General features: G+C 39.8%; 1 protein-coding gene, 1 long non-coding RNA gene and 1 other non-coding gene across 3 annotated transcripts in view; all 3 read left to right on the top strand.

The window, feature by feature from the left end:
* The window catches only part of NINL (ninein like), a 172,583-nt gene that overhangs the window by 41,023 nt on the left and 103,809 nt on the right, over positions 1-27,751 (top strand). Inside the window, 1 exon segment of the mRNA XM_053200333.1 lies at positions 7,771-7,902. Coding sequence (XP_053056308.1) covers positions 7,771-7,902 — 132 coding nt within the window.
* Positions 14,015-20,017, top strand: LOC128311171 (uncharacterized). Its single transcript, XR_008289233.1, has 2 exons — positions 14,015-15,925; positions 16,827-20,017. It is a non-coding gene; the product is annotated as an uncharacterized LOC128311171 (long non-coding RNA).
* On the top strand, positions 15,929-16,035 carry LOC113602607 (U6 spliceosomal RNA). The gene has a single exon (XR_003424091.1). It is a non-coding gene; the product is annotated as a U6 spliceosomal RNA (small nuclear RNA).

Below are 27,751 nucleotides of genomic sequence, written 5' to 3'. Positions count from 1 at the left end.
AAGCTTGAAATCAACCACAGGAAAAGTCTGGAAAACCTCCAAAAGCATGGAGGTTAAAGAACACCCTACTAAAGAATGAATGGGTCAACCAGGCAATTAGAGAAGAAACTAAAAAATATATGGAAACAAATGAAAAGGAAAATACAACAATCCAAACGCTTTGGGAGTTTGGCAGTCCTGAGAGGACTGCGAAGGCAGTCCTGAGAGGAAAATACATTGCAATCCAGGCCTATCTCAAGAAAAAGAAAAATCCCAAATACAAAATCTAACAGCACACCTAAAGGAAATAGAAGCAGAACAGCAAAGGCAGCCTAAACCCAGCAGAAGAAGAGAAATAATAAAGATCAGAGCAGAAATAAACAATATAGAATCTAAAAAAACTGTAGAGCAGATCAACGAACCCAAGAGTTGCTTTTTTGAAAAAAAAAAAACAAAAACAAAATTGATAAACCTCTAGCCAGGCTTCTCAAAAAGAAAAGGGAGATGACCCAAATAGATAAAATCATGATTGAAAATGGAATTATTACAACCAATCCCTCAGAGATACAAACAATTATCAGGGAATACTATGAAAAATTATATGCCAACAAATTGGACAACCTGGAAGAAATGGACAAATTCCTAAACACGCACACGCTTCCAAAACTCAATCAGGAGGAAATAGAAAGCTTGAACAGACCCATAACCAGCGAAGAAATTGAATCGGTCATCAAAAATCTCCCAACAAATAAGAGTCCAGGACCAGATGGCTTCCCAGGGGAGTTCTACCAGACGTTTAAAGCAGAAATAATACCTATCCTTCTCAAGCTATTCCAAAAAGTAGAAAGGGAAGGAAAACTTCCAGACTCATTCTATGAAGCCAGTATTACTTTGATTCCTAAACCGGACAGAGACCCAGTAAAAAAAGAGAACTACAGGCCAATGTCCCTGATGAATATGGATGCAAAAATTCTCAGTAAGATACTAGCAAATCGAATTCAACAGCATATAAAAAGAATTATTCACCATGAGCAAGTGGGATTCATTCCTGGGCTGCAGGGCTGGTTCAACATTCGCAAATCAATCAACGTGATACATCACATTAATAAAAGAAAAGATAAGAGCCATATGATCCTGTCAATCGATGCAGAAAAGGCCTTTGACAAAATTCAGCACCCTTTCTTAATAAAAACCCTTGAGAAAGTCGGGATAGAAGGAATATACTTAAACATCATAAAAGCCATTTATGAAAAGCCCACAGCTAACATCATCCTCAATGGGGAAAAACTGACAGCTTTTTCCCTGAGATCAGGAACACGACAGGGATGCCCACTCTCACCGCTGTTGTTTCACATAGTGTTGGAAGTTCTAGCATCAGCAATCAGACAACAAAAGGAAATCAAAGGCATCAACATTGGCAAAGATGAAGTCAAGCTTTCACTTTTTGCAGATGACATGATACTATACATGGAAAATCCGATAGACTCCACCAATAGTCTGCTAGAACTGATACATGAATTCAGCAAAGTTGCAGGATACAAAATCAATGTACAGAAATCAGTTGCATTCTTATACACTAACAATGAAGCAACAGAAAGACAAATAAACTGATCCCATTCACAATTGCACCAAGAAGCATGAAATACCTAGGAATAAATCTAACCAAAGCTGTAAAAGATCTGTATGCTGAAAACTATAGAAAGCTTATGAAGGAAATTGAAGAAGATATAAAGAAATGGAAAAACATTCCGTGCTCATGGATTGGAAGAATAAATATTGTCAAAATGTCAATACTACCCAAAGCTGTCTACACATTCAATGCAATCCCAATCAAAATTATACCAGCATTCTTCTCGAAACTAGAACAAGCAATCCTAAAATTCATATGGAACCACAAAAGGCCCCGAATAGCCAAAGTAATTTTGAGGAAGAAGACCAAAGCAGAGGCATCACAATCCCAGACTTTAGCCTCTACTACAAAGCTGTCATCATCAAGACAGCATGGTATTGGCACAAAAACAGACACATAGACCAATGGAATAGAATAGAAACCCCAGAACTAGACCCACAAACGTATGGCCAACTCATCTTTGACAAAGCAGGAAAGAACATCCAATGGAAAAAAGACAGTCTCTTTAGCAAATGGTGCTGGGAGAACTGGACAGCAACATGCAGAAGGTTGAAACTAGACCACTTTCTCACACCATTCACAAAAATAAACTCAAAATGGATAAAGGACCTGAATGTGAGACAGGAAACCATCAAAATCCTAGAGGAGAAAGCAGGAAAAGACCTCTCTGACCTCAGCCGTAGCAATCTCTTACTCGACACATCCCCAAAGGCAAGGGAATTAAAAGCAAAAATGAACTATTGGGACCTTATGAAGATAAAAAGCTTCTGCACAGCAAAGGAAACAACCAACAAAACTAAAAGGCAACCAGCAGAATGGGAAAAGATATTTGCAAATGACATATCAGACAAAGGGCTAGTATCCAAAATCTATAAAGAGCTCACCAAACTCCACACCCGAAAACAAATAACCCAGTGAAGAAATGGGCAGAAAACATGAATAGACACTTCTCTAAAGAAGACATCCGGATGGCCAACAGGCACATGAAAAGATGCTCAATGTCGCTCCTCATCAAGGAAATACAAATCAAAACCACACTCAGATACCACCTCACGCCAGTCAGAGTGGCCAAAATGAACAAATCAGGAGACTATAGATGCTGGAGAGGATGTGGACAAACGGATACCCTCTTGCACTGTTGATGGGAATGCAAATTGGTGAAGCCACTCTGGAAAACAGTGTGGAGGTTCCTCAGAAAATTAAAAATAGACCTACCCTATGACCCAGCAATAGCACTGCTAGGAATTTACCCAAGGGATACAGGAGTACTGATGCATAGGGGCACTTGTACCCCAATGTTTACAGCAGCACTCTCAACAATAGCCAAATTATGGAAAGAGCCTAAATGTCCATCAACTGATGAATGGATAAAGCAATTGTGGTTTATATACACAATGGAGTACTACGTGGCAATGAGAAAGAACGAAATCTGGCCTTTTGTAGCAAGGTGGATGGAACTGGAGAGTGTGATGCTAAGTGAAATAAGCCTTAGAGAGAAAGACAGATACCATATATTTTCACTCTTATGTGGATCCTGAGAAACTTAACAGAAACCCATGGGGGAGGGGAAGGAAAAAAAAAAAGAGGTTAGAGTGGGAGAGAGCCAAAGCATAAGAAACTTTAAAAACTGAGAACAAACTGAGGGTTGATGGGGGGTGGGAGGGAGGGGAGGGTGGGTGATGGGTATTGAGGAGGGCACCTTTTGGGATGAGCACTGGGTGTTGTATGGAAACCAATTTGACAATAAATTTCATATATTGAAAAAAATTTGTTTTTAATGTTTCTTTATTTTTGAGGCAGAGCGAGAGAGAGAGACAGAGCTCAAGCAGGGAAGGGGCAGAGAGAGAGGGAGACACAGAATCAAAAGCAGGCTCCAGGCTCTGAGCTGTCAGCACAGAGCCCGATGCAGGGCTTGAACTCACAACAGTGAGATCATGACCTGAGCTGGTCAGATGCTTAACCGACTGAGCCACCCAGGTGCCCCATAACTTGTATTCTTTTTAAAATAACCTGTCATCCTTTGCCTGTTTTTAAAATGTAGTGGTTTGTAAACACTCTTTACAAAATAAGAATATTAGCATTTCCTTTTTGGTTCTGTATATTTTATGAGATATTTGCCTGTTATTTTAAATTTTCAATAGCTTTATTGTTAGAGAATTCCGTAAGGTTCACTCATTTAAAGTGTATTCTTTATGGGATTGCACAATTATTGTCATAATCAAATTTTCAAACATTTACATCACCCCAAAAATAAACCCTGTGTCTCTAGCAGTAATTCCCCATTCTCCTCATACCGACTCCTTATGTCCTATAGGCCTAGACTAGTCTTCTTTCTGTCCCTATAGAATTGCTTATTCTGGACATTTTATCTGAATGAATCATATAATCTGTGGTCTTTTGGATCTGGCTTTTTCACTTAGCATAATGATTTTGAGGTTCATCTATGTTGTAGCATGTATCAGGACTTCATTCTTTTTGACTGCTGATGAATTCTGCTGGTGGGTGTACTTTGTTTTGTTTACCATCCATCAGTTGATGATTCAACACTTGGGTTAGTTCCATCAGTTTGCTCTTAGGAATAATGCTGCTGTGAACATTCATGTGCAAGTTTTTGTCTAGATGTATGTTTTCATTTTCTCTTGTGTATGTATCTAGGAGTAGAATTGCTGAGTCGTATAGTAACTCTATGTTTAACCTTCTGCAGGATTGCCAAATGATCTTCCAAAGTAGCTGCTCCATTTTAGATACCTCTTAGCAATGTATGAGGGATCCAATTTCTGCACATCCTCTCTAGTGCTTATTTTCTGTCTTTGTGAGTGTAGGCATTCTGGTGGGTAGAAAGTGGTTATTATATCTCAGTGTCATTTTCATTTTCATTTCCGTAATGACTAAAGATCTTGACTTGAGCATCTTTTCATGTGCTTTTTGTCCATTCATGTATCTTCTTTGATGAAATATATGTTAAATTTTATACTGATAAACTGCTGTCTGTAGAGGCTGCCCCAGTTTATATTTCCATCAGCACAGCCTAGAGTTCTATTTTCAACAGTGTGCCAATTCATATGTTGAAGCCCCACTGAACTAATGAAGTTAAAATAAGGTCATGTATTGGGCTCTAAGACAGTATGACTAGTGTCCTTACAAGAAAAGGAGTTAAGGACACAGACACACATAGAGGGAAGACCATATTAGAATACAGGGAGAAGAAGGCTATCTGCAAGCCCCAAAGAGAGAGTCCTTAGAAGGAACCAACCCTGCTGTTATCTTGAGCTTGGATGTCCAGCCTCCAGAACTGTGGGAAAATAAATTTCATTTATTTTTTATTTTTTAAAATGTTTTTTGTTTTATTTGAGAGAGACAGAGACAGAGTGTGAGCTGGGGAAGGGCAGAGAGAGAGGGAGACACAGAATCCAAAACAGGCTCCAGGGTCTGAGCTGTCAGCACAAAGCCCGACGTGGGGCTCAAACCCACAAACCGTGAGATCATGACCTGAGCTGAAGTCGGCCTCTTAACTGACTGAGCAACCCAGGTGTCCCTAAATTTCATTTGTCTTAAGGCACTTAGTCTGTGGTAATATACAAAGTAATATACAATCTGATAAGTGAAAAGTCATGTCTCCTTGTCTCTTTTGGTAAATATTGTTAAGTATCTCCTAACTGTTTGTTGTATTTGTAAGTAATCTAGATCCTTTGCTAGGTTACTTAGGGTATAAATCTTGTTCATTATTGATTTTAGGAGCTCTTTATTTAGTAAATTAGCCCTTTTTTTTTAAGTTTATTTATTTTGAGAGACAGCCTGTGCGAGTGAGCAGGGGAGGGGCAGAGAGTGGGAGAGAATCCCAAGTAGGCCCCCAACTGTTAGTGTGGAGCCCAATGCACTGAACCCCACCTAGGCTCCAAGAAAATTAGCCTTTTGTCTGTTGTTTGCATTAGAATTGTTTTAGTTTGCCATTTATCTTCTGACTTTATTCTTTTTAATTTTAAATGTGTATTTATTTTGAGAGAGAGAACGTATGCATGTGATCAGGGGGAGGGGTAGAGAGAGAGTGGAGAGAGAATCCCAAGCAGGCTGCACACAGAGCCCAACATGGAGCTGTATCTCATAACCGTGAGTTGTGAAATCAAGAGTTGCATGCTTAACCGACTGAGCTACCCAGGCGCTCCTCTTTTGACTTCATTCTTTGCCTCTTAGAAATTTTAACTTTCATGTAGTTAAACTTCCCACTCTTATAAGAATGATGCAGAATTTATATTTTATTCTAGTTCTTTTACAGATTGAGTTTTTCTTGGTTTAAATTTCTGGTTCTTCTGGAATTTACTTTGCTAAAAAGAATGAGATAAGTATCCAAATTTATTTTCTTATATATAGCTAATCAGTTTTTTTGACAGCACTTTCTTGATAAATTGTTTTGTCCTTTGATATACAATATCACTTTTATCATATGCTAGATATGCTGTATATATTTTGAACTATTTTTTAGGCATTTTCTGTTCTATTTTTGTTCAGTGACTCTTTTTCTCTAGACTTTCACTAGTATTACCTTGTTTAAATTACTACAGCTTTATAACTGTTTTAATATTTCATAAGGCTAGTCCTCTCTTACTCTTCTTCCTTTTCAGAAATATCCTGGCTATTCTGCTTGTATATATGAACCTCAGAATTAACTTGTTTATACCCCCAAAATACCCCCATTGGTATTTTTATTAGGTAAACATTAAATGTGTAGATGAAGGAGACTAGATACTAAATAGTCAGCCTCCTTATGCAATAACATGGTATGTCTTTCCATTTGTTAAAGTCTTTTGTGTTTGTCTTTCAGGAATTTACTGATGCAGGTCTTACAGATTTCTTTTTTTTTTTTTTGAGGAAGATTATTATTATTTTTTTAAATATAATTTGTGTCAAGTTGGCTAAATACAGTGTGCTCTTGGTTTGGGGGATAGATTCCTGTGATTCACCGCTTACATACAACACTCAGTGCTCATCCAAACAAGTGCCCTCCTCAATGCCTACCACCCATTTCCCCACTCTCCACCTCCCTCCCCGCATCAACCCTCAGTTAGTTCTCTGTATTTAAGACTCTCTTATGGTTTGCCTTCCTCCCTCTCTGTTTGTAACTATTGAGGAAAATTATGTTTTAATGTAATAATGAAACAAAAGACAATTTTATTTTATGATAAAGAATATATAATTATACATCAGACAAAATGACATCATTCATAAAGTATCACAAATGTGAAAATTATTATAAAGATGAGGAAAATAGATTTCATCAAATTTCATTTTCTCCAGAGTAACATAGTTGTTTGATGCAAAGTAGTACCTGGGTTCCTGTAAATGGCTTTTCTTTTCTTCTACTTATTCTCTTTATTTCATGTGTCTGTTCTAAGCCCATAGACTTTAGGATCAGACTTTTGTTTCTTTTAATGTGTTATTTTTCTTGTTTTACCCATGATTATGTATATACTTAGGGGCTTACATTATTGGGAATAGTCTAAGGTAAATGAGTAATGAGGATAAACCTGATCTGCATTATCTGTCTTCTGAGAGCACTCAGGGGTTTCATCCTCAGCCCAGTGATGCCCTGCTTGTCACTCCTTCTAATGAGTGCTGAGGTGGGCATTCAGGTTCATATATTTTTAATGGATCAGTTGGGACCCAGTTCTCCTTTATACTCTGACTAACCTATATCAACTCTGGATTTTTCTGATAATTGTTTCTCTCCAGGTCCAGATCTAATACATTTCTTTAGATTATTTTTGTGTATTTGTTATAACATAAATAGATTTTTTCTTCATTATATTAACTGATTATTATCTGACTATAGGAATAAAGGCTATTAACTTTTTTGTTATTAGTTTTATACCCAGGCAGATTAGTGAATAGCTTTCATTCTGATTATAAAGCATTTGCTAATAAATTTGAATCTTTAAAAAAAATGCTTGTGACAAATGTAGCAATGAGTTCAAAACTCTAGCAGTGTTGGCCCTTGTCAGATTATGAAGACTACCAGAAATTTAAGAAGAAATCAGTGCTCTGCCAGGGCTGGGGTCACTGGGGAGCCTTTGTCCTCCATGTCATCTGCATTGTCCCTCTAATTCCTGAGGTAGACAATTGACATTTTGGTATGGTGGTATTATATGAAGTTCTTTCTATCACAGATAATGCGAAGGTGTGTGTGGTGCTAACAGATTGCCACCCCAGCCGGCTCCAGTGTAGGCCTCTGCAGAAGACACTGGCCCAGCAGTGTTGAACACTTCACCCGTTTCTGGAACTCAGTCCCATCATGGCAGGTATATGTAAAAGGCACACATTTCAAAAACGGGCTTCATGTGAAAGAAAAAGCCCCAAATACTTGTGAATACAACTTTGTCTTATTTTTGCAGATATCCATTACTGTTAGCAGTTTCTGCCTATCTTGTGGTTTTCCTGTGTATATCTTCTTGGATTTCTTAAAATGATGACTCACCTGGATTAAGTCAAGCATCTTACCAGTTGACAAGTCAGGTTTTCTCTTGATTGGCTATATTTTCATGCCCAACCAGTCTCTCTCACCTGTAGCACAGACTGGATGTCTCTGGATGAGACCACAAGGTCCACATCTGTGTTATCCCAACCAGGTCCCCTGCCCCAACATGGCTAGATGCTCCCTCTGCTGGCAATGCCATCTGTGCCCCAGGCCCTTGTTAAGTCAAATTGCATTTCAGCACTCTCCTCATTTACATTTATTTCTGCCTTGGAATCTTGGCAGCAAAATCCTGCTACTAAAATACTTGTTTCAAGAGAGCAGCATCTAGAACCTGACATATAGAAGGAGCTTAGGAAATGTTTGTTGCATAAATCCTTCTTAATAAAATCTTTGACTTCATTCTCTTCCATACATAAAAGATGAAATACATTCTTAAAAAACTATTAAATCTGTACAGTTCTGCTTGGGCTGCCATAACAAAGTACTACAGACTACAAACAAACAAGTTTATTTTCTCACTGTTTTGGAGACTGGAAGTCTGAGATCAAGGTGTCAGTAGGATTGGTTTCTAGTGAGACCTCTCCCCTTGGGATGCAGATAGCTTCCTTGTTGCCCTGTGCTCACATGGCTTGTCTTTCCATGCTTGTAGGGAGAGAGCAAGCTCTCTGGTGTCTCTTTTAAGGACATTAATCCTGTCAGATCAGTGCTTCACCCGTATGAGCCCATTTTACCTTAATTACTTTCTTAGAAGCCCCATCTCCAAATACGTCACCCTGGTGGTTAAGGCTTTAATATATAAATTGGGGGGGGGGGATACAAACATTCAGTCCATAGTAATATCTTGGCCACTTTATGTTGTAAGTTTTGTTTTTGTTTTTTTAATAAAAATAGTCAAATTCACATTATGGTGATGGCTTAAGAAATTATCTAGAATCTCTGGGAAGTTCTAAAGTTGAGCTTGGAAGGTACTACTGTGGCCTGAATGTTTGTATCCTCCCCAAATTCATATGTTGAAATTCTAACTCCCACGTTTGATGGTATTAGGAAGTGGGGTCTTTGGGAGGTGCTTAGGTCATGAGGGTGGAGCCCATGAATGGAATTAGTGCCCATGTGAAAGAGGCCCCAGAGAGCTCCCATGTTCCTTCCACCATGTGAGGACACAGCAAGAAGGCGCCAGCCTATGAACAAGAAAGTGGGCCCTCACCAACACCTGACCCTGCTGGTGCCTTGGTCTTGGACTTGCCACCCTGCAGGACTGTAAGTCAGAAGTTTTTTTTGTTTATAAGCTACCCAGTCTGTGGTATTTTGATAGAACAGCCTGGCTGGACTGATAGATGTGATCCCCAAATACACTGTTCCTCACGTGCAGGCTTCTTAATATCCCCAACTATTACAGTTTCCTGAAGAGCTTTTTGGAAGCTTAAGGACAAGCCCAGAGCATTCTGTTGAGTTTAGAGTATTTCCAAGTCAGTCATTTTTATTCTTTTTATTTCTCCATGAAGATTGCTGCTAAAATATGGTTTGATTTGATTTAAACTTTGTTCGTTTTTGAGTAATCTCTACACTCAAGGTGGGGACTCAAGGTGGGGCATGAACTCTACAACCCCAAGATCAGGAGTCACATGCTCTTCCAACTAGACCAGCTTCTGATTTGATTTTACATGATTTGTTAAATGTCTTTTATCCCACTTAATTGGATAGTGTCCTACTCTGCAGTGTTTTTAAGAAGCAAATTTAGGCTGAATTAGGTGTGAGTGTGTTTGTCCAGCATGAAGTTATTGGGGCTTACATGTCCTGTTCTGAAGGTAAAACACTCTGGGGGATGTAAAGGACCCATAGCTGCTGGATGTATAATTTTAGAGATTGTCTTGGGGAAAGGGAGTAGAAGTGGCTTTGGGGAAAGTTTGTGGGTTTCTTTTGTTTTCCTAAATGCTTTCTGGGGCTTCTCATTTCTTATTTAGGCCATTTATTTTATTTACTCTTTTGGGGAGTGTGTTTCTTCAAGCCCTGTCACACCAAGAGGGAATTCACCACAAAGCAGGTACTTGCCATGCCAGGATTCAGACCAGCATTTAACATTTTCCTCTTAACTGAACTTGAAGTATAACATTACATAACAAAAGTGCACAGATAATAATGAATTGTCACAGAGTTAACATACATGTATAACCACCATCCCAGTAAAAAGAATAGAATATTACTGACTACCCCCTCATATGTTGTCCTATTTATTTTTTCCTTTCTACTGTCCTCTATCTTAACTTTTAACACCACAGAGTAATTTTTCCTGCTTTTGAATTTAATGTAAATGGAATCATGCAATATGTCTGGCTTCTTTTCATTACGTTTGTGAGATTCAGGTTGTTGTCATTGCCATGCAGTTCATTCTTTACCATTGTTTTGTAGTTTTCCAGAATAGATCACAAAGTATTTATTTTTACCTTTGATAGATATTTTATAGTGCTTTTTTTCCTTTTTTTTTCTATTTAAATTTTAGTTTACATACAGTGCAATATTGGTTTCAGGAGTAGAATTCAGTGATCCATCACTTATACACAACACCCAGAGCTCATCATAAGTGTCCTCCTCATACCCATCACCCATCTAGCCCATCTCCCATCCACCTCCCTCTGTCAACCCATAGTTTGTGCTCTACCATTAAGAGTCTCTTGTAGTTTGTTTCAGTCTCTTCTCTTCCCCCCACCTTCCTATATGTTCATCTGTTTGTTTCTTAAATTCTACATATGGGTGGAATCATACGGTATTTGTCTTTCTCTGTTTGAGTTATTTCACTTAGCATAGTACATTCTGGCTCCATCCAAATCATTGCATATGGCAAGATTCCATTCTTTTTGATGGCTGAGTAATATTCCACCACCCACCCACACACACACACACACACACACACCACCACCACCACCACCACCACCACCACCACCACCACCATCATCATCACCATCACCATCATTATCATCATGTTTATTCATTAGTTGATGGACATTTGGGCTCTCTCCATAGTCTGGCTATTGTTGATAAAGCTGCTATAAACAAACATAGGCTATGTGGAGCCCTTCAAATCTGTATTTTTGTGTTCTTTGGGTAAATACTTATAAGTGAAATTGCTGGATCATAGGGTAGTTCTATTTTTAGTTTCTTGAGGAACTTCCATACTGCTCTCCCGAGTGGCTGCCCCAGTTTGCATTCCCACCATTAGTGCAAGAAGGTTCCTCATTCTACTCATCCTCACCAACACCTGTTTTTTCTTGTCTTAATTTTAGCCATTCTGACAGGTGTGAGGTGCTATCTCCTGGTGGTTTTGATTTGTATTTTCCTGATAATGAGTGATGTTGAGCATCTTTTCATGTATCTGTTAGCCATCTGGATGTCTCCTTTGGAACGTGTCTATTCATATCTTATGCCCATTTCTTAACTAGGTTATTTGTTTTTTGGGTGTTGAGTTTGATAAGTTCCTTATAGGTTTTGGATACTAACTCTTTATCTGATATGTCATTTGCAAATATCTTTCCCCATTCTGTTGGTTGCCTTTTAGTTTTATTGATTGTTTTCTTCACTGTGCAGAAGCTTTTTATCTTGATGAGGTCCAAATAGTTCATGCTTGTCTCTAGAGACATGTCTAGGAAGAAGCTGCTATGGCCTAGGTCAAATAGGTTGTTGCCTGTGTTCTCCTCTAGGATTTTGATGGTTTCCTATCTCATATTTAGGTCTTTCATCCATTTTGAATTTATTTTTGTGTCCGGTAGAAGAAAATCGTCCAGTTTCATTCTTCTGCATGTTGCTGTCCAGTTTTCCCATCAGCATTCGTTCTGTTGGGAACAGTTTCTGTCCCAAGAGACTGTCTTTTTTCCATTGGATATTACCTCCTGCTTTGTTGAAGATGAGTTGATCATATAGTTGCAGGTTTGTTTCTGGGTTCTCTATCCTTTTCCACTGATCTGCATGTTTGTTTTTATGCCAGTACCACACTGTCTGGATGACTATAGCTTTGTAATATAGCTTGAAATCTGGAATTGTGATGCCTCCAGTTATATTTTTCTTTTTCAGAATTGCTTTGGCTATTCGGGGTCTTTTGTGGTTCCATACAAATTTTAGGATTGTTTTGTTCTAGCTCTGTGAAAAATGGTGGTGGTATTTTGATAGGGATTGCATTAAATGTGTAGATTGCTTTGGGTAGTGTAGACATTTTAACAGTGTTATTCCAATGCACAAGCATGAAATGCTTTTCCATTTCTTTGTATCCTCTTCAGTTTCTTTCATAAGTGTTCTGTAGTTTTCAGAGTATTGATCTTTTACTTCTTTAGTTAGGTTTATTCCTGGTATCTAATTGTTTTTGATGCATTTGCAAATGGGATCGATTCCTTGATTTCTTTTTCTGCTGCTTTGTTATTGGTGTGTAGAAATGCAACCAATTTCTGTACATTGATTTTATCTCCTGTAACTTTGCTGAATTCATGTATTAATGTATGAATTCATGTAGCAATTTTTTGGTGGAGTTTTTCAGGTTTTCTACATGAAGTATCATGTCATCTGCAGATAGTGAAAGTTTGACTTCTTTCTTGCTGATTTGGATGCCTTTTATTTTCTTTCTTTCTTTCTTTTCTTTTTTTCTTTCTTTTTTTTTTTTTTGTTGTTGTTGTTGTTGTTGTTGTCTTATTGCTGAGTCTAAGACTTCCAGTACTGTGGTAAATAGTAATGGTGAGAGTGGACATCCTTGTCTTGTTCCTGACTGTAGGGGAAAGGCTCGCAGTTTTCTCCATTGAGGATGATATTAGCTGTGGGTCTTTCATATATGGCCTTTATAATGTTGCGGTATGTTCCATCTATCCCTACTTTGTTGAGGGTTTTTATCAAGAAAGGATGCTGTATTTTGTCAAATGCTTTTTCTGCAGGTATTTACAGGATCATATGATTCTTATCCTTTCCTTTATTAAATGTGGTGTATCACATTGATTGTTTTGCAAATATTGAACCAACCCTGCAGCCCAGGAATAAATCCCACTTGATCATGGGGAATAGGTGAATAATTCTTTTAATATACTTTTGAATTCAATTTGCTAGTATCTTGTTGAGAATTTTTATATCCATGTTCATCAAGGATATTGGCCTGTAATTCTTCTTTTTAGTGGGGTCTTTTTCTGGTTTTGGAATCAAGATAATTATGGTTTCATAGAATGAATTTGGAAAGTTTCCTTGTATTTCTATTTTTTTGAAATAACGTGAGAATAGGTATTAACTCTCCTTTTTTTTTTTTTTTAAAGTTTATCTATTTTGAGAGAAGAGAATGAGATAAAGGTGTTGCATGTATGAGCAGGGCAGGGGCAGAGAGAGAGGGAGAGAGAGAATCTCAAACGGACCTCGCTGTCAGTACAGAGCCTGACATGGGGCTCGATACTATGATCCATGAATTCATGACCTGAGCTGAAATCAAGAGTCGGACACTTAACCAATTGAGCCACCCAGGTGCACCTTCTTCTTCTTCTTCTTCTTCTTCTTCTTCTTCTTCTTCTTCTCCTTCTTCTTCTTCTTCTTCTTCTTCTTTTTTTCTTTGAGTTGATTTTATTTATTTATTTTTGGTGGGGGGCAGAGATAGAGATAGAGAGAGAATCTCAAGCAGGCTCTGCTGTCAGTGCAGAGCCCTTGGGCTTGAACTCACGAACTCTGAGATCATGGCCTGAGCGGAAATCAAGAGTCAGACACTTAACCAACTGAGCCACCCAGGCACCCCTGTTGGGAGATTTTTGATAACTGATTGAATTTCTTTGCTGGTGATGGGTCTGTTCAAATTTTTCTATTTCTCCCTGTTTCAGTTTTGGTAGTTTGTGAGTTTCTAATAATTTGTCCATTTTTTCCAGATTACTTAGTTTGTCGGCATGTAATTTTTCATAGTATTCTCATAACTGTTGTATTTCTTTAAAAAAATTTTGTTACGGTTTATTTATTTTTGAGACAGAAAGAGACAGAGCTTGAGTGGGGGAGGGGCAGAGAAAGAGAGGGAGACACAGAATCCAAAGCAGGCTCCAGGCTCTGAGCTGTTGGCACAGAGCCCAACGCGGGGCTTGAACCCACAAACCGCGAGATCATAACCTGAGCTGAAGTTGGCTGCTTAACCAATGAGCCACCCAGGCTCCCCTAATTGTTGTATTTCTGTAGTGTTCGTTGTGATCTCTCCTTTTTCATTCTTCATGTTATCTATCTGGGTCCTTTCTCTTTTCTTTTTGATCAGTCTGGCTAGGGGGTTATCAATTTCATTAATTCTTTTGAAGAACTAGCTCTTAGTTTTGTTGATCTATCCTACTGGGATTTTTTGTTTCTGTATCATTTATTTCTGCTCTAGTCTTAATTATTTCCCTTTTTCTTCTGGCTTTAGGCTTTATTTGTTCCTTTTCTAGCTCCTTTAGGTACAAGATTAGGTTGTTTATTTGAGACCTTTCTTGCCTCTTGAGGTAGGCCCGTATTGCAATATACTTCCATTTTAGGAATGCCTTTGCTGTATCCCAAAGGTTTCATTTGAACTGTCGTGTGTTCATTTTCATTTGCTTCCATGTACTTTTTTTATTTCATCTTTAATTTCCTTTTAACCCATTCATTCTTTAGTAGGATGTTCTTTAAGGTCAATGTATTTGTGGTCTTTCCAAAATTTTTTTTTTTGTGGTTAACTTCAAGTTTCATAGTGTTGTGATCTGAAAATATGCATGGTATGATCTCCACTTTTTTGTACTTGTTGAGGGCTGAAGTGTAACCCAGTTGATGAATATTTGGGTTGCTTCTAGTTTTTGGCTACTATGAATAATGCTGCCTAAGAAAGCATGTCATTTGGTGCATAAATCCATGCATTTCTGTTGAGTATATACCTAGGGAGTTAGATATTCATGTCATAGGATGTATGTATGTTTTTAGGTTTGGTAGGTAACATTGAACAGGTTTTTAAAAATTTTTATGCCGTATATACCCCCATTAACAAGAACGAAGCATTGCAGTTGCTCCATGTCATTACCAGCATGTGATGTGATCAGTCTTTTATATTTTAACCAGTGGTTGATATGCTGATAAAGTTTTAACAACTGCCCCTCTCCTAGAAGTCCTAGGTGGTAGCACTTGCCAACTATTGTGGTATAAATACTCCCACCAGAGCCGATTTTAAGCTACCAACATGATGTCCTTGAGACAGAATTGGACAGAAGTGTGCAAAATGAGCTCTCACCAGTTGGTATGAGCAGCGACAGCCACCTGATTGTAGCCATTTGATGCCTTTTGACAGCCATCAAAGTCTAAGACAGGAGAGGATAGTGGGAAATAAAATGTTGGTCATTGAGCATATAGTTAAAAGTATCAGCAAGGATTTACAGTGAATATAGGATCTCAGTTGGAGGCCAAGACAGGGAAACTGCCACACATGCTTTGAATGGCAGGGAAGGTGGTGCCTTAGAAATAATTACCTGTGTACCCTGGTTGGGCCCTTGTATGCTCCACCCATGCTCTTCAGCCTACGGAGAGGTTCCTCATCTGTAAAATGGGTTGATTGAGTTGTACTCTCTGGGACCTCCTTCTGACTCTGATATCCTGAACATTGTCCTCAGACTGAGGATCACAGGCAAAGTAAGAAAACAATTTTTCCAGGGAAAATTTGGATTGAATAACAAAGTTAGAGAAATCACTTGTGAAACATTCAGTAAGAGTCCATATGCAGGAAAAGATAGAGAATCTTTGTGCCAGACCTGCTCAGGGTTAAAAATTCAAGTTTATACTTACTGAGATAATGAGCTCTGTTACTCATCACCTTGGTTAAATAGCCATCCACAGTTTAAAAAATGCAGCTTGAAGACAGGTCTGTTGTGCTCGCTTCGGCAGCACATATACTAAAATTGGAACGATACAGAGAAGATTAGCATGGCCCCTGCGCAAGGATGACACGCAAATTCGTGAAGCGTTCCATATTTTTTGCAAAGATGTTCAGCGTCGCTCCTTATCAGGGAAATACAAATCAAAACCACACTCAGGTATCACCTCACACCAGTCAGAGTGGCCAAAATGAACAAATCAGGAGACTATAGATGCTGGAGAGGATGTGGACAAACGGATACCCTCTTGCACTGTTGGTGGGAATGCAAATTGGTGAAGCCGCTCTGGAAAGCAGTGTGGAGGTTCCTCAGAAAATTAAAAATAGACCTACCCTATGACCCAGCAATAGCACTGCTAGGAATTTATCCAAGGGATACAGGAGTACTGATGCATAGGGGCACTTGTACCCCAATGTTCATAGCAGCACTCTCAACAATAGCCAAATTATGGACAGAGCCTAAATGTCCATCAACTGATGAATGGATAAAGAAATTGTGGTTTATATACACAATGGAATACTACGTGGCAATGAGAAAAAATGAAATCTGGCCTTTTGTAGCAACGTGGATGGAACTGGAGAGTGTGATGCTAAGTGAAATAAGCCATACAGAGAAAGACAGAGACCATATGTTTTCACTCTTATGTGGATCCTGAGAAACTTAACAGGAACCCATGGGGGAGGGGAAGGAAAAAAAAAAAAAGAGGTTAGAGTGGGAGAGAGCCAAAGCATAAGAGACTGTTAAAAACTGAGAACAAACTGAGGGTTGATGGGGGTGGGAGGGAGGAGAGGGTGGGTGATGGGTATTGAGGAGGGCACCTTTTGGGATGAGCACTGGGTGTTGTATGGAAACCAATCTGACAATAAATTTCATATAAAAAAAAAGAAGACAGGTCTGTTTAAAAGTTCATTGTGTCAAGGAAGATTGGGCAAGGATGTTTAGACTGAATATAAATTCTTTTGGGGAGCACTTGGGAATAAGATACCTGTTTTAGCAAATGCCCTTCAACTGTGCTCACCTTGGTTCCTTCAGGAAGAAAAACTGTCACTGCTTATTTCATGCAAATGCTATTTAATATTTGGGTAGAAGTAGAGAACTAAGTTTAGGAATTCTAGTATAAAAAGTAAAAACTCCAGCGTGTGTGATTCAGAACAGGGAAACTTCTCCTAAGGACCATACACCTCAGCCAAAGACCTTGGCCTTGGTATTGAGGTGGTTCCTGAAGCTTCCAGATAAACCATGTTTCTACTAACTGAAATTGTTTATGCCAGGGCAGCCTTTCAGTAAAGTCAAATCATGCAACTTTTTAATCTGTCTGTATCTTGTTATTTCATTGGAATTAAATTCCTTGAAGAATAGTAGATATAGAGTGAAACTAATGAAAGATACAATCCTGTGCTTCATGGTGTACAGTCTGAAAATAAATAGATTAGACTGTGGACCATTAGCCCTGTGTCCCAACTTCATGGTCTTATGTGGATGCTGGTGAGGCCAGAGCGCTGGTCTGCCAGGGCAACTTATTTATTTTTGAAGGAGAGAGAGACAGAGCATGAGCAGTTGGAGGAGCAGAGAGGGAGACATAGAATTTGAAGCAGGCTCCAGGCTCTAAGCTGTCAGCACAGAGCCCGATGCGGGGCTCGAACTCACGAACTGTGAGATCATGACCTGAGCCGAAGTCAGATGCTTAACCAACTGAGCCACCCAGGTGTCTCTGCCAGGACAACTTAGCATCGCTGTTTTCCTGTTCAAATTCTGTATGCGAAATCATGCTGGTCAGCAAACGGAGGTGAGAGTGTCTTGTGAGATAGATGAGTGTGGCTTTGTTCCCACTGCCAGACAGGGTTTCCTCTTACATCTTCCATGCCAGCCAGAGGTTGCTGCCTGGGGTACTCTTTTAAGGATCCTAAGGTCTGGTCTCAGCAGAGAGCATGCTTGCAGGTAGAGCAAGGGCACCACCATTCACACCCCTGCTCCAGGTGTCAGGATGGTGAGGGCATACTACCATTATGACACTGTGCTGTACTGATTGACTCTGGTTATATGTAAAGAATACTGTATTCACTTTTAAAGTGAATTTGAGTTAACTGATTTCTCTTCAATATAGAATTTCCAAAGTTGAAGCAATCTTTGAGATCATCTGATTTTATGTCCTTATTTTACACCAGAGGAACTGAGGCCCAGACAGCTAGTAGCAGTCAGGCTGAGGTACTTGGCCCTTTTGACTAGACTATGCTGCTGCCTCAGACAGGGTGGTTGGTTTGTATTCTTAAATGAGGGCATGTGTATATTCCATCCATCACTCCTGATTCCACACTTGAGAGCAGAGAACATTTCTTTTATATCTCTTTGTATTCCACTGGATTGTCTAGGATTTCCATAGAGTGGCTATCGAGTAATTGCTTATTCCTTCAAAAAGCTTTTTATCAACAAAACCTATAATATGATGCCATTCCCACCCCCCATCACATTGGAAAAAAAATTGATAACATGTTGTATTGCCTAGGGATGGAGGAACAGGCACTTTTATACATTACTCATAGGACTAAGTTGGTGTCACTTCTGTGTATGTCAGTTTAGCAATATCTGTCAGAATTAAACAAAGACATGTTCATGACCCAGAGGTTCCAGTTCTAGGAATTTATTCTTCAGAGGTGGTTCACCGCAGCATTGTTTATAGTAGCAGAAGATCAGAAACAATGTAAGTGTCCATTGACAGGGGACTGATCAAATGAATTATCACACAATCATAAAATGGGGCAATAGGTGCCTCTGAGGAGGGAGTGACGTGGCAGAATTGTGGCTGAGCTAGGCTGAGATCTCACAGATGTGGCAGCAGAGGGGACTGATGTGGCTACAGCCTGAGAGCTGTAATAAAAGTACCATAGATGGGGTGACTTGAACAACAAACACATTTCTCACAGCTCTGGAGGCTGGGAAGTCCCAAGATCAGGGTGCTGGCAGATTCTGTGTCTGGGAATGGCCTGCTTTCTGATTTATAGATGGCTGCCTTGTTGCTGTGTCCTCACATGGTGGAAGGGGTTGGGGAGCTCTCTGGGGTCTCTTATATAAGGGCACTAGTCCCATTGATAAGGGGTCTAGCCTTTGACCTAATCACCTCCTAGAGGCCCCACCTCCTAATACCATCGCATTGGGGTTAGGATTTCAATATGACTTTTAGGAGGCCAAAAACATGCAGTCTGTAACATTTACCCATTCACCACTGAAGGGCATCTTGGTTGCTTCCAGGTACAATCAGTTATGAATAAAGTAGCTATAAACATCCATATGAAAGTTTTTGTGTAGACATAAGTTTTCACCTCATTTGAGTAAATACTTGCTGGATCATTTTGTAAGAATATGTCAGTCAGTTAGTTTATTATTAAAGTATAGTTGACATACAATGTTAGTTTAGTCTCAGGTGTACAACAGTGATTCAGAAACAATTCAGTAGCAATTCAGTACATTACTCAGTGCTCACCATGATAAGTGTAATCACTGTCTGTCACCATGCAATGTTATTACAGTACTAGTCATATTCCCTATGGTGTACTTTTTATCTCTGTGACTTACATTATAACTGGAAGTTTGTATGTCTTAATCCACTTCAGCTATTTTGCTTATTCTTACCACCCCCCACCCCCCACCTTGCAACCATGTTTGTTCTTTGTATTAATGTCTGTTTTGGTTATTTGTTCATTTGTTTTTTAGATTCCATATGTAAATGAAATCATATGGTATTTCTTTGTCTGACTTATTTTACTTAGCATGATGCCCTCTGGGTCTATCCATATTGTCAAAAGTGGCAAGATCTCATTCTTTTTTTATGGCTGAGTAATAGTCCATTGTGTATATATACCACCCCTTTGTTATCCATTCATCTGTGGGTAGACACTTACAGAAGTAAGAGTATGTTTAGTTTTATAAGAAGTTACTAGGGGTGCCTGGGTAGCTCATTCAATTAAGCATCTGACTCTTAATTTTGGTTCAGACATTGGACTCTGTGTTGACAGCACAGAGCCTGCTTGGGATTGTCTCTCTCTCCCTGCCCCTTACCTGTGCGTGTTCTCTCTCTCTCTCTCTCTCTCTCTCTCTCTCTCTCAAAAATAAATAAATAAACATTAAAAAAAATTATTTTAAGTTACCAAACTGTTTTCCAAAGTAATTGTACCATTTTTCATTCCCATGAGCAGTGATTGAGAGGTTTGGGGTTTTTTTTTTTTCCCTCCATATTTTGGCCAGCATTTGATTTTCTTTATGTTCTGGGTTTGGACCATTCAAAAAGGTGTGTAATGGTGTGTCTTGTTTTATTTGCAACTCCCTAGTTGCATATAATGTTGAGCATCTTTTCATATGCCTGTTTACCTTTTGTATATTCATTTTCTTATTATTGAGTTTTAAGAGTTCTTTGTATATGTTGGATAACAAGGATATCAGACATGTCTTCAGCAAATGTTTTCTCCCAGTCTGTGGCTTGTTTTTCTCTCCTTTAATGGTGTCCTTCGTGGAGCAGAAGTTTTTTATTTTAGTAAAGTCCAACTGATCAGTTATTTCTTTCATAAATCATGCCTTTGGCATTATATATCCTTCATTTTTAAGGATGAGTTTACTGGATATAGAATTCTTGGGTGACATCCTTTTTGTCTCACTACTTCAAATATGTCACCTTCCTGCCTTTTGGTCCATGGTTCCTGAGGAGGAGTCAGCTTTTAATATCATTGAGGATCCCTTGCTGCTTTCAGGATTTTCGCTTTCTGATCTCTCCATATCCTTACTAGTACTTATTATTACACATCTTGTTTGTTACAGTCAGCCTAGATACTCTAAGTGCTATTTCATTGTGGTATTGATATGCATTTCTCTGATGGCTAAAGAGGTAGAGCATCTTTGGTCATTTGTGTCTCCTTTGGAGAAATATCTATTCAGATCCTTTCCCCATTTTTTAATTGGGTTATTTGTGCTTTTATTATAGAGCTGCAAGAATTCTTTATATATTCTAAACCCAAGTCCCTTTTCAGATACAGAATCTGCAAATGTTTTCTGTCTCTTCATTTTATGATTATGTCATTTGCAGTACAACAAATTTTAATTTTGATGAAGTCCAGCTTACCTTTTTTATTTTCCTTTGGTTACTTGTGCTTTTGGTGTTCTATCTAATCAAAGATACGTTGCCTAAATAAAGGTCATTTTACTTCTTTAGAAGATTTACTCCTATGTTTTCTCCTAAGCATTTTATAGTTTTAGCTCTTACATTTGGGTTTTTGATCCATTTAAGGTTAGTTTTTATATATGACGTGAGGTAGAGGTTCCACTTGATTCTTTTGCATGTGGCTATCCAGTTGTCTCAGTACCATATGATGAAAAGACTTGTTTTTCCCCACTGAATTGTTTTGGCTTCTTTGTTGAAATCAATTTACTGTACATGGAGATTCTATTTCCAGACTCTGAATATTATTCTATTGGTCTGCTTGTCTGTTTATATGCCAGAACCATACCATCTTGGCTACTGTACCATTGTGATAAGCTTTCAAATTGGGAAGTGAGAGTCCTCCACGTTTTTCATTCTTTTCTAAGATTGTTTTGGCAATTCTGGGTCCCTTTTATTTCCATATATATTTTTTAAGATCTGCTGGTCAATTTCTTTAAAGAAGCCAGCTGGAATTTTGGTAGGAGTTGCATTGAGTCTGTAGACCAGTTTAGGGGTATTGCCATATTAACAATATTAAGACTTGGGATGTTGTGGGGCGCCTGGGTGGCTCAGTCGGTTGAGCTTCCGACTTCGGCTCAGGTCATGATCTCACAATTAGTGAGTTCGAGCCCATGTCAGGCTCTGGGCTGACAGCTCAGAGCCTAGAGCCTGGTTCAGATTCTGTCTCTGTCTTTCTCTGTCCCTCCCCTGCTTGCTCTCTCTCTCTTTCTCTCTCCCTCCCTCCCTCCCTCCGTCCCTCTCTCAAAAATAAACATTAAAAAAAAAGTTAAAAAAAGACATGGGATGTTATGTTAGTTTCCTAGGGCTGCTGTAACAAATGACCATGAACTGTACAACAGAAATTTATTCTCTTATACTTATGGAGCCCAGAAGTCCAAAAGGTGTTGACAGGGTCACTCTGCAGATTCCAGGGGAGAATTTGATCCTTCCCTGTTTTAGCTTCTGGTGGCTGTAGGCATTCCATGGCTTAAGACTGCATCACCCCAGTCTCTGCTTCTATGGTCACATTGCCTCCTCTTCTCTTTCAAAACTCCTCTGCCTGTCTCTGAGGACACATGTGATTGCATTGGATTAACACAGAGTAAGCTCATTTTAGGTGCATAGAACAATATGCGGATAACTTCATGTGTGTATATTGTTTAGATAGTTTATAATCACATGGGTAGACATATAAATTTGGGGTCTATAGCTGTAGTCCTGGCACAAATAAAAGTACTCGTGGCTATAAAAATCTTTGGAACTGGGAAGATACTGCTCAAAGGGTATAAAGTTGTTATATAAGATGAGTAGGTCTGGAGACCTAATATATACCATGATGACTATAGTTGTAATAATACTGTTTTGAATAGTGGAAATTTGCTAAGAGAGTAGATTTTAGGGGCTCACATCACACACACAAAAAATGGTAACTCTGAGGAGAAGGTATCTTAATTAGCTTGACTGTAGTAATTGTTTCACTGTATATGTGTATCAAATTATCATGTTATATTCTTTTATATATATAATTTTATGTATAGTTTTATTAAAAATAAATCTTTATTTACATATATTGGCATGTAATAGGAATTTACAAGATTTTCTATATATAATTTATTTTGAAAGCTGTGGACACCTATCTGGTTTGTAGATACTACAGGTGTGTGTGCTGCCCCAGGCACTTGTGCCTGTGTGCCAGAGGAGATGCCAGTGTTTATTCAGTACCAACTGTGTGCAACACTGGTCTCAATATTGACATGTTAACAAGCTTAACAATTACTAATTCTCACAGTCTCTTAATTAGGTACTGAGGCACAGAGAGGTGAAATAACTTGTTCAAGGTCACAGAGGTGGAAAGTGCCCATAGTAAAACTGGAGACTGACACTAGGTCTGCCATCACTGTGTGCCACAGTGTCTTCTTTATGAGACCCCAGAAAAATGGTTGTATTAGGACAGTTCCAGAATTTGATATCCTTAAAGTTTTTAGTCTGTCTGCTTTGTAGGAAAAGGACATAGTATAGTAATTGCTGATTAAATGAAGTTATCAGCTTATTTTTACATTGTTGGCACTGAAAAATCCTGTTGATAAAAATGATAGCTACTCAAGCCTTATTGCTGAGATATTTAGGACCCATGTAGGCAAAGTAAATACACAGTATAAATTTTGAAAAACAAGAAAAGTTAATGCTGAAATTAATCCAAAAAACTCAGAACTGCCAAAGTATGAAGGTTCATTAAAAACTGCAAGGCTATTTTTAAAGTGGCACTGAGGTCTGCTCCACTGGAACCCAAGGGCAGGCTTTAATATTTTATCAGGATTGTAACATCTTTCCAGATAAAGAATGAACCAATCTAGAATGGCTGCCCTTGGTTCCATTCTTTCTAGGTGAGCAGGTTTTTATGGAGGGCCTTGTTTGGAATTATTTCCCCTTTGCAATACAATACTCTAGGCCCTCAAACATCAAACACCATAGCTGCTTCTGAGAGACCACCTTTCTCTTCTCTGTCCTCAATACTGAAGGAGTTTCTCAGGGCACAGATTAAGTTCTCTCATCATTGTGTGTCAATTAAATGCAAACCAACACCTTGCTTTGTTTGCCTCCAGAGGGCTGCAGGGTCATGTGGATTGCCCACCTACATCATCTGTCTCAGGGCCAATATCCAGTTTGTTTGGGGGCAGTTTTTTCTCCTTGAGGTGAAAACAGGGTTTTGTTTCACCTGATAGCAAAGTGTATGTGATTTTAAATTAAACTTTATAGCATTAGAATTACTGAGATTCTACTGATTTGGATTTCAGAATTTTATATAAAACCTTAAGAAATCAAGTGTTCTTCTTTATCTGGAATATTGTCCCCAGTTCAGCAGTCAGCTGCTGAATGGGGCCAGGTTTTCAGGTGGCTTGCTGTGCAAACATTTTATGCATATGTGGAATGCAAAGAAAGATTAATTCAGTTTGGATGAAGAGGAAACTGAAGAAGCCATTGAACCCTGGGGAGTGTTTATTATTTATAACAACCACTCTACTGTGAGGCCTGTACTTTACATGTGAGTAGGCCTGGGGGCCACCTGGGAGCAAGCAGGGGGGGCGGGGGTTGGCAGTGCTGACAGACGGGTCACTGTGGGACCAGGCCAGGCCCTGCTTGAGGGTGCAGAGAAGGCTCTCCCTGTGTTTCCTTCCTCCTTCCAGTGGGTCTGTGGAAGGATTACAGGGGAAGGGGGTTCTGGCTTCTGCCCTCACACATAGGCTTTGGGGAGTGTAAACAGAAGATTCCCACAGCTAAGGTGCTGTAGGGTCCCTGCTGGGTGGAGGGCGGGGTTAAGGCCACTTCTCAGTGTTTTGTAATTTAGGTTGGTGGCTTTCTGGGGAGGGAGGGAAGGACAGAAGAAGAGGCAGTATGCAGTCAGGCAATTCTACAAATAGGATTTGAGCAGCATTAAAACTGTGAACCTATGTGTGGGAACAGTAATTCCAGTGCTGTTAGTGGTGGTATTATAATGAACACGAAGGATAAGTCGCCTGGGTATCTAGCACCTGGCATTATCTTTTGTTTTGTTTTTTATTTTAGAGTGCATGAGTAGGGAAGGAGGCGGGCAGGGGGAAGAGAGGGAGAACCTCAAGCAGGCTCCACACTGACTGTGCAGGCTCCACACTGATGTAGGGCTTGATCCCACGACCCTGGGATCATGACCTGAGCCGAAATCAAGAGTCTGATGTTCAACTGACTGAGCCACCCAGGTGCCCCTAGCATCTGGCATTTTCTGTAACTAGCCCCTCAGCAGCCCAGCAAAGGAGGTATTTTAGACCCAGTTTTTGATAGAAGCTGGGACTTGCCCAGAGTTGGGCTGCTTTGGAGGTCCTGCAGCCTTGCAGTGAGTACAAGGAAAGGGCACTGGGTCACCTTAGCTGTGAAGACAGTGTTGGCAATGTCTTGGGTCATTTAGGGTTGTCTACATGGGTCAGAAAGGTTCTGATGCTTCAAAGTTTGCACAGAATCCTTGGCCCTCTCTATTTACCATGGCAGGAGGAAGATGGCCTTTCTCTGAACTCCTTCCTTACCCTATGCTGTTGTAGCTGACCTTGTTAATATGCAGACAGCGGGGTTTCAAGAGAAGTCAGATGCTTGGAGGCTCAGAGGTTCTGATTATGGGGCTTCAGCCTTCTCTTAAGGGAATTGACCCCAATCCAGTCTATTTCAGTGTTCATTTTGATAACTTGTATTAAGTACCTACCAGACACCAAAAGGCAAAGTTCACACTGTATGGTCAAATATTGAAAACCAGTGTGAAGGGATTGTGCAGGAGCAGGCTGATGTGCTCCACCACCCCGTCGTGTGTGAGCCTGCAGCACCCTATCCCTGCCCAGCACTGTGGCCATCTACTTGGCCAGCCACAGGTAGATGAGCCAAGGAAGATGACCATCTGCTGGGGACACCCTGTATGTTGTATACTGTCTACACCAGGTCCACATCCAGAGGAAGCTTGGATGAACTAAGAGAACTCAGAAATCAAATTTTGATGTAAATCATTTTGTGGGGAAAATAAAAATATGCCTTGTAGCATTTTTACAAGAGGTAAGTCTCTGTGATCAGGAAATCAGCAGCAGTAGATACTCAAACTGGGGATAGCAGACCTGCTGTTTTTGGGGGGTCATCAGCTCTGCTGGAATGAGATCTTTTCAGGATGTCATAAGGCAAGAGCACACGTGGGGTGGAGGTACTCCACAGGGTTTGTCTTGTTCTCTTAGAAGATGAAAACCCAAAGTTGCCTTAACTAGCAATCATAGCAGTCACCCCACTTAGAGGACCAGTGATGAGGGAAAGCCACACTGACCTGCCTGCTCTTTACTCCTGTTGTGGATGGTGACACGTTTATCTTTGTTGATACTGTAGCATTGGGATGAGCCAGAGCTCACTCAAGTGCAGGCCAGTCACCAGTGTCTGGAGTCAGGGTGTCTTTCACTCAGATAACCCCAGCCCCTGATCCCATGGTAGAGCCCCCTCCCTAAGGAATGTGGTAAGAAAAGACCTCAAGATAAGGGAAGGCAACCTGGCTATGTGCAAATGTGACATCCTTCATGACCCTGTAACATGAGAGCACACAATCAGACTGTGTGTCTATACGTTACCCATTATGGGAGACAAGTAGAAAATGCATAAAAGCCTACACCATGTGGCGTTTGAGGCTTAGTTTTTTTGGGTACAAACCCTCTGAGCCCATGTTGGCATGAATAAAGTTGCTTCCTGGAAAGAAAAGCCTTGGTGTCAGAACTCTCTGTGTGAGAATCCTGCTTCATCTCTTGGGGGCTCGTCTGGGATTTGGAGACGTTGTGTTTCCACCTCCTTTGCCACCGGGGTATGACCTTGGAGCACCAGGAGAAGCAACCTCACCTGGTGCCAGCAGGCCACTTGATACATAGGAGACCAGCCCCTCTCAGCACACCAGGGTGAGGACCCTGTGTGTGCCCAGTGGAACCCGTGAGGCCCAGGAATCAGCTCAGGGAGTGCCACCCATCAGAACCTTGGTTTGTTTTGGTAGACCTGCCCCAAAGAGGCAGAAGGGGGGCCCGATCACCTCCCAGAGTTGCCCAAATAGTTCCATAATGAATAAGGAACAAAACTGCAACTCTAAGGCACTGGGTGGCAGGTTGGAGTCACTGTGTGACTGTGTGTGGGGACTTCTCTCTCATTCATTTCCTGGATCAGTGACTATGATAACTAGAGCCAACTGTCTCTGGTTATTCTACCTCAGAATGGGGACTTTAAGGAACATTCCCAAGCATCTGCCAAAATTCCCTTTTTTTTTTTTTAGGGGAAATTCCCTCTTTTCTCCGGACTGACATGGACTGCCTAATTCTACTAGTGGAAAACAAAACAAAACAAAACAAAACAAAACAAAACAAAACAAAACAACCTTGGAGTCTGCTCCTGTGTCTGAGCTGACAAGATTTAAAACTGGGAATTCTCTTTCTCTGCCTTCTGCTAGCACCTCAGGTCTTCTGCCTTCCCTTTCTCCCTCCTTTTCTGCACCACCTGGGGTGAGGCCTGCATAACTGGCTCCTCAATGCCTCCAGCCATGTGGATATCCATTTTTGGCATATAATGGGCTAAGTTTAGTAAAATGGTTCCTGTGTATCCCAGTAAAAGCCCTTCATATATCATCATCCCTCATATGGCATTCCTCATATTCCATTCCTCTGCTAAACAAGAACAACACAAATATGGAGGATTTTGAAGCTGGCATCAAGGGTATTGCCACTATTTTCCCAGCCTTTGAGTCAAAGGAGGAGGAATTTTAATCTTAAACCAGTGTACTTTTAAAATCCATTTATTTTAACCTTAGTCTGTCCTGACCACACATAAAATTTCCTTCTATAAATTTCCCTTCACAAACCTTCTACAACTTTCCTTTGCTTTCAGGTTTTGACCTAAGCCCTTTTTCTCCAAACAACCAGTCTCAGGAGAAAACTACTTTCTTTTACCTTGAACAAAAAACATATTTCCATTTCTTATATCTTTCTTACACATCTACTTTTCTACATGCAGAGTTGCTTTCCTTATTTCCATCAGTCTTAACTACATTTAGTAGAATTTTAACTCTTAGAAACCTTAGTCTCCAGTGAAAACTAAGTAGAAAC

The sequence above is a fragment of the Acinonyx jubatus genome, chromosome A3 (genome assembly GCF_027475565.1).
Source record: "Acinonyx jubatus isolate Ajub_Pintada_27869175 chromosome A3, VMU_Ajub_asm_v1.0, whole genome shotgun sequence".
In the NCBI taxonomy this organism is placed as follows: Eukaryota; Metazoa; Chordata; class Mammalia; order Carnivora; family Felidae; genus Acinonyx; species Acinonyx jubatus.
Note: the sequence above shows the minus strand (reverse complement) of the source record. Positions and strands in the feature narration are given on the sequence as shown.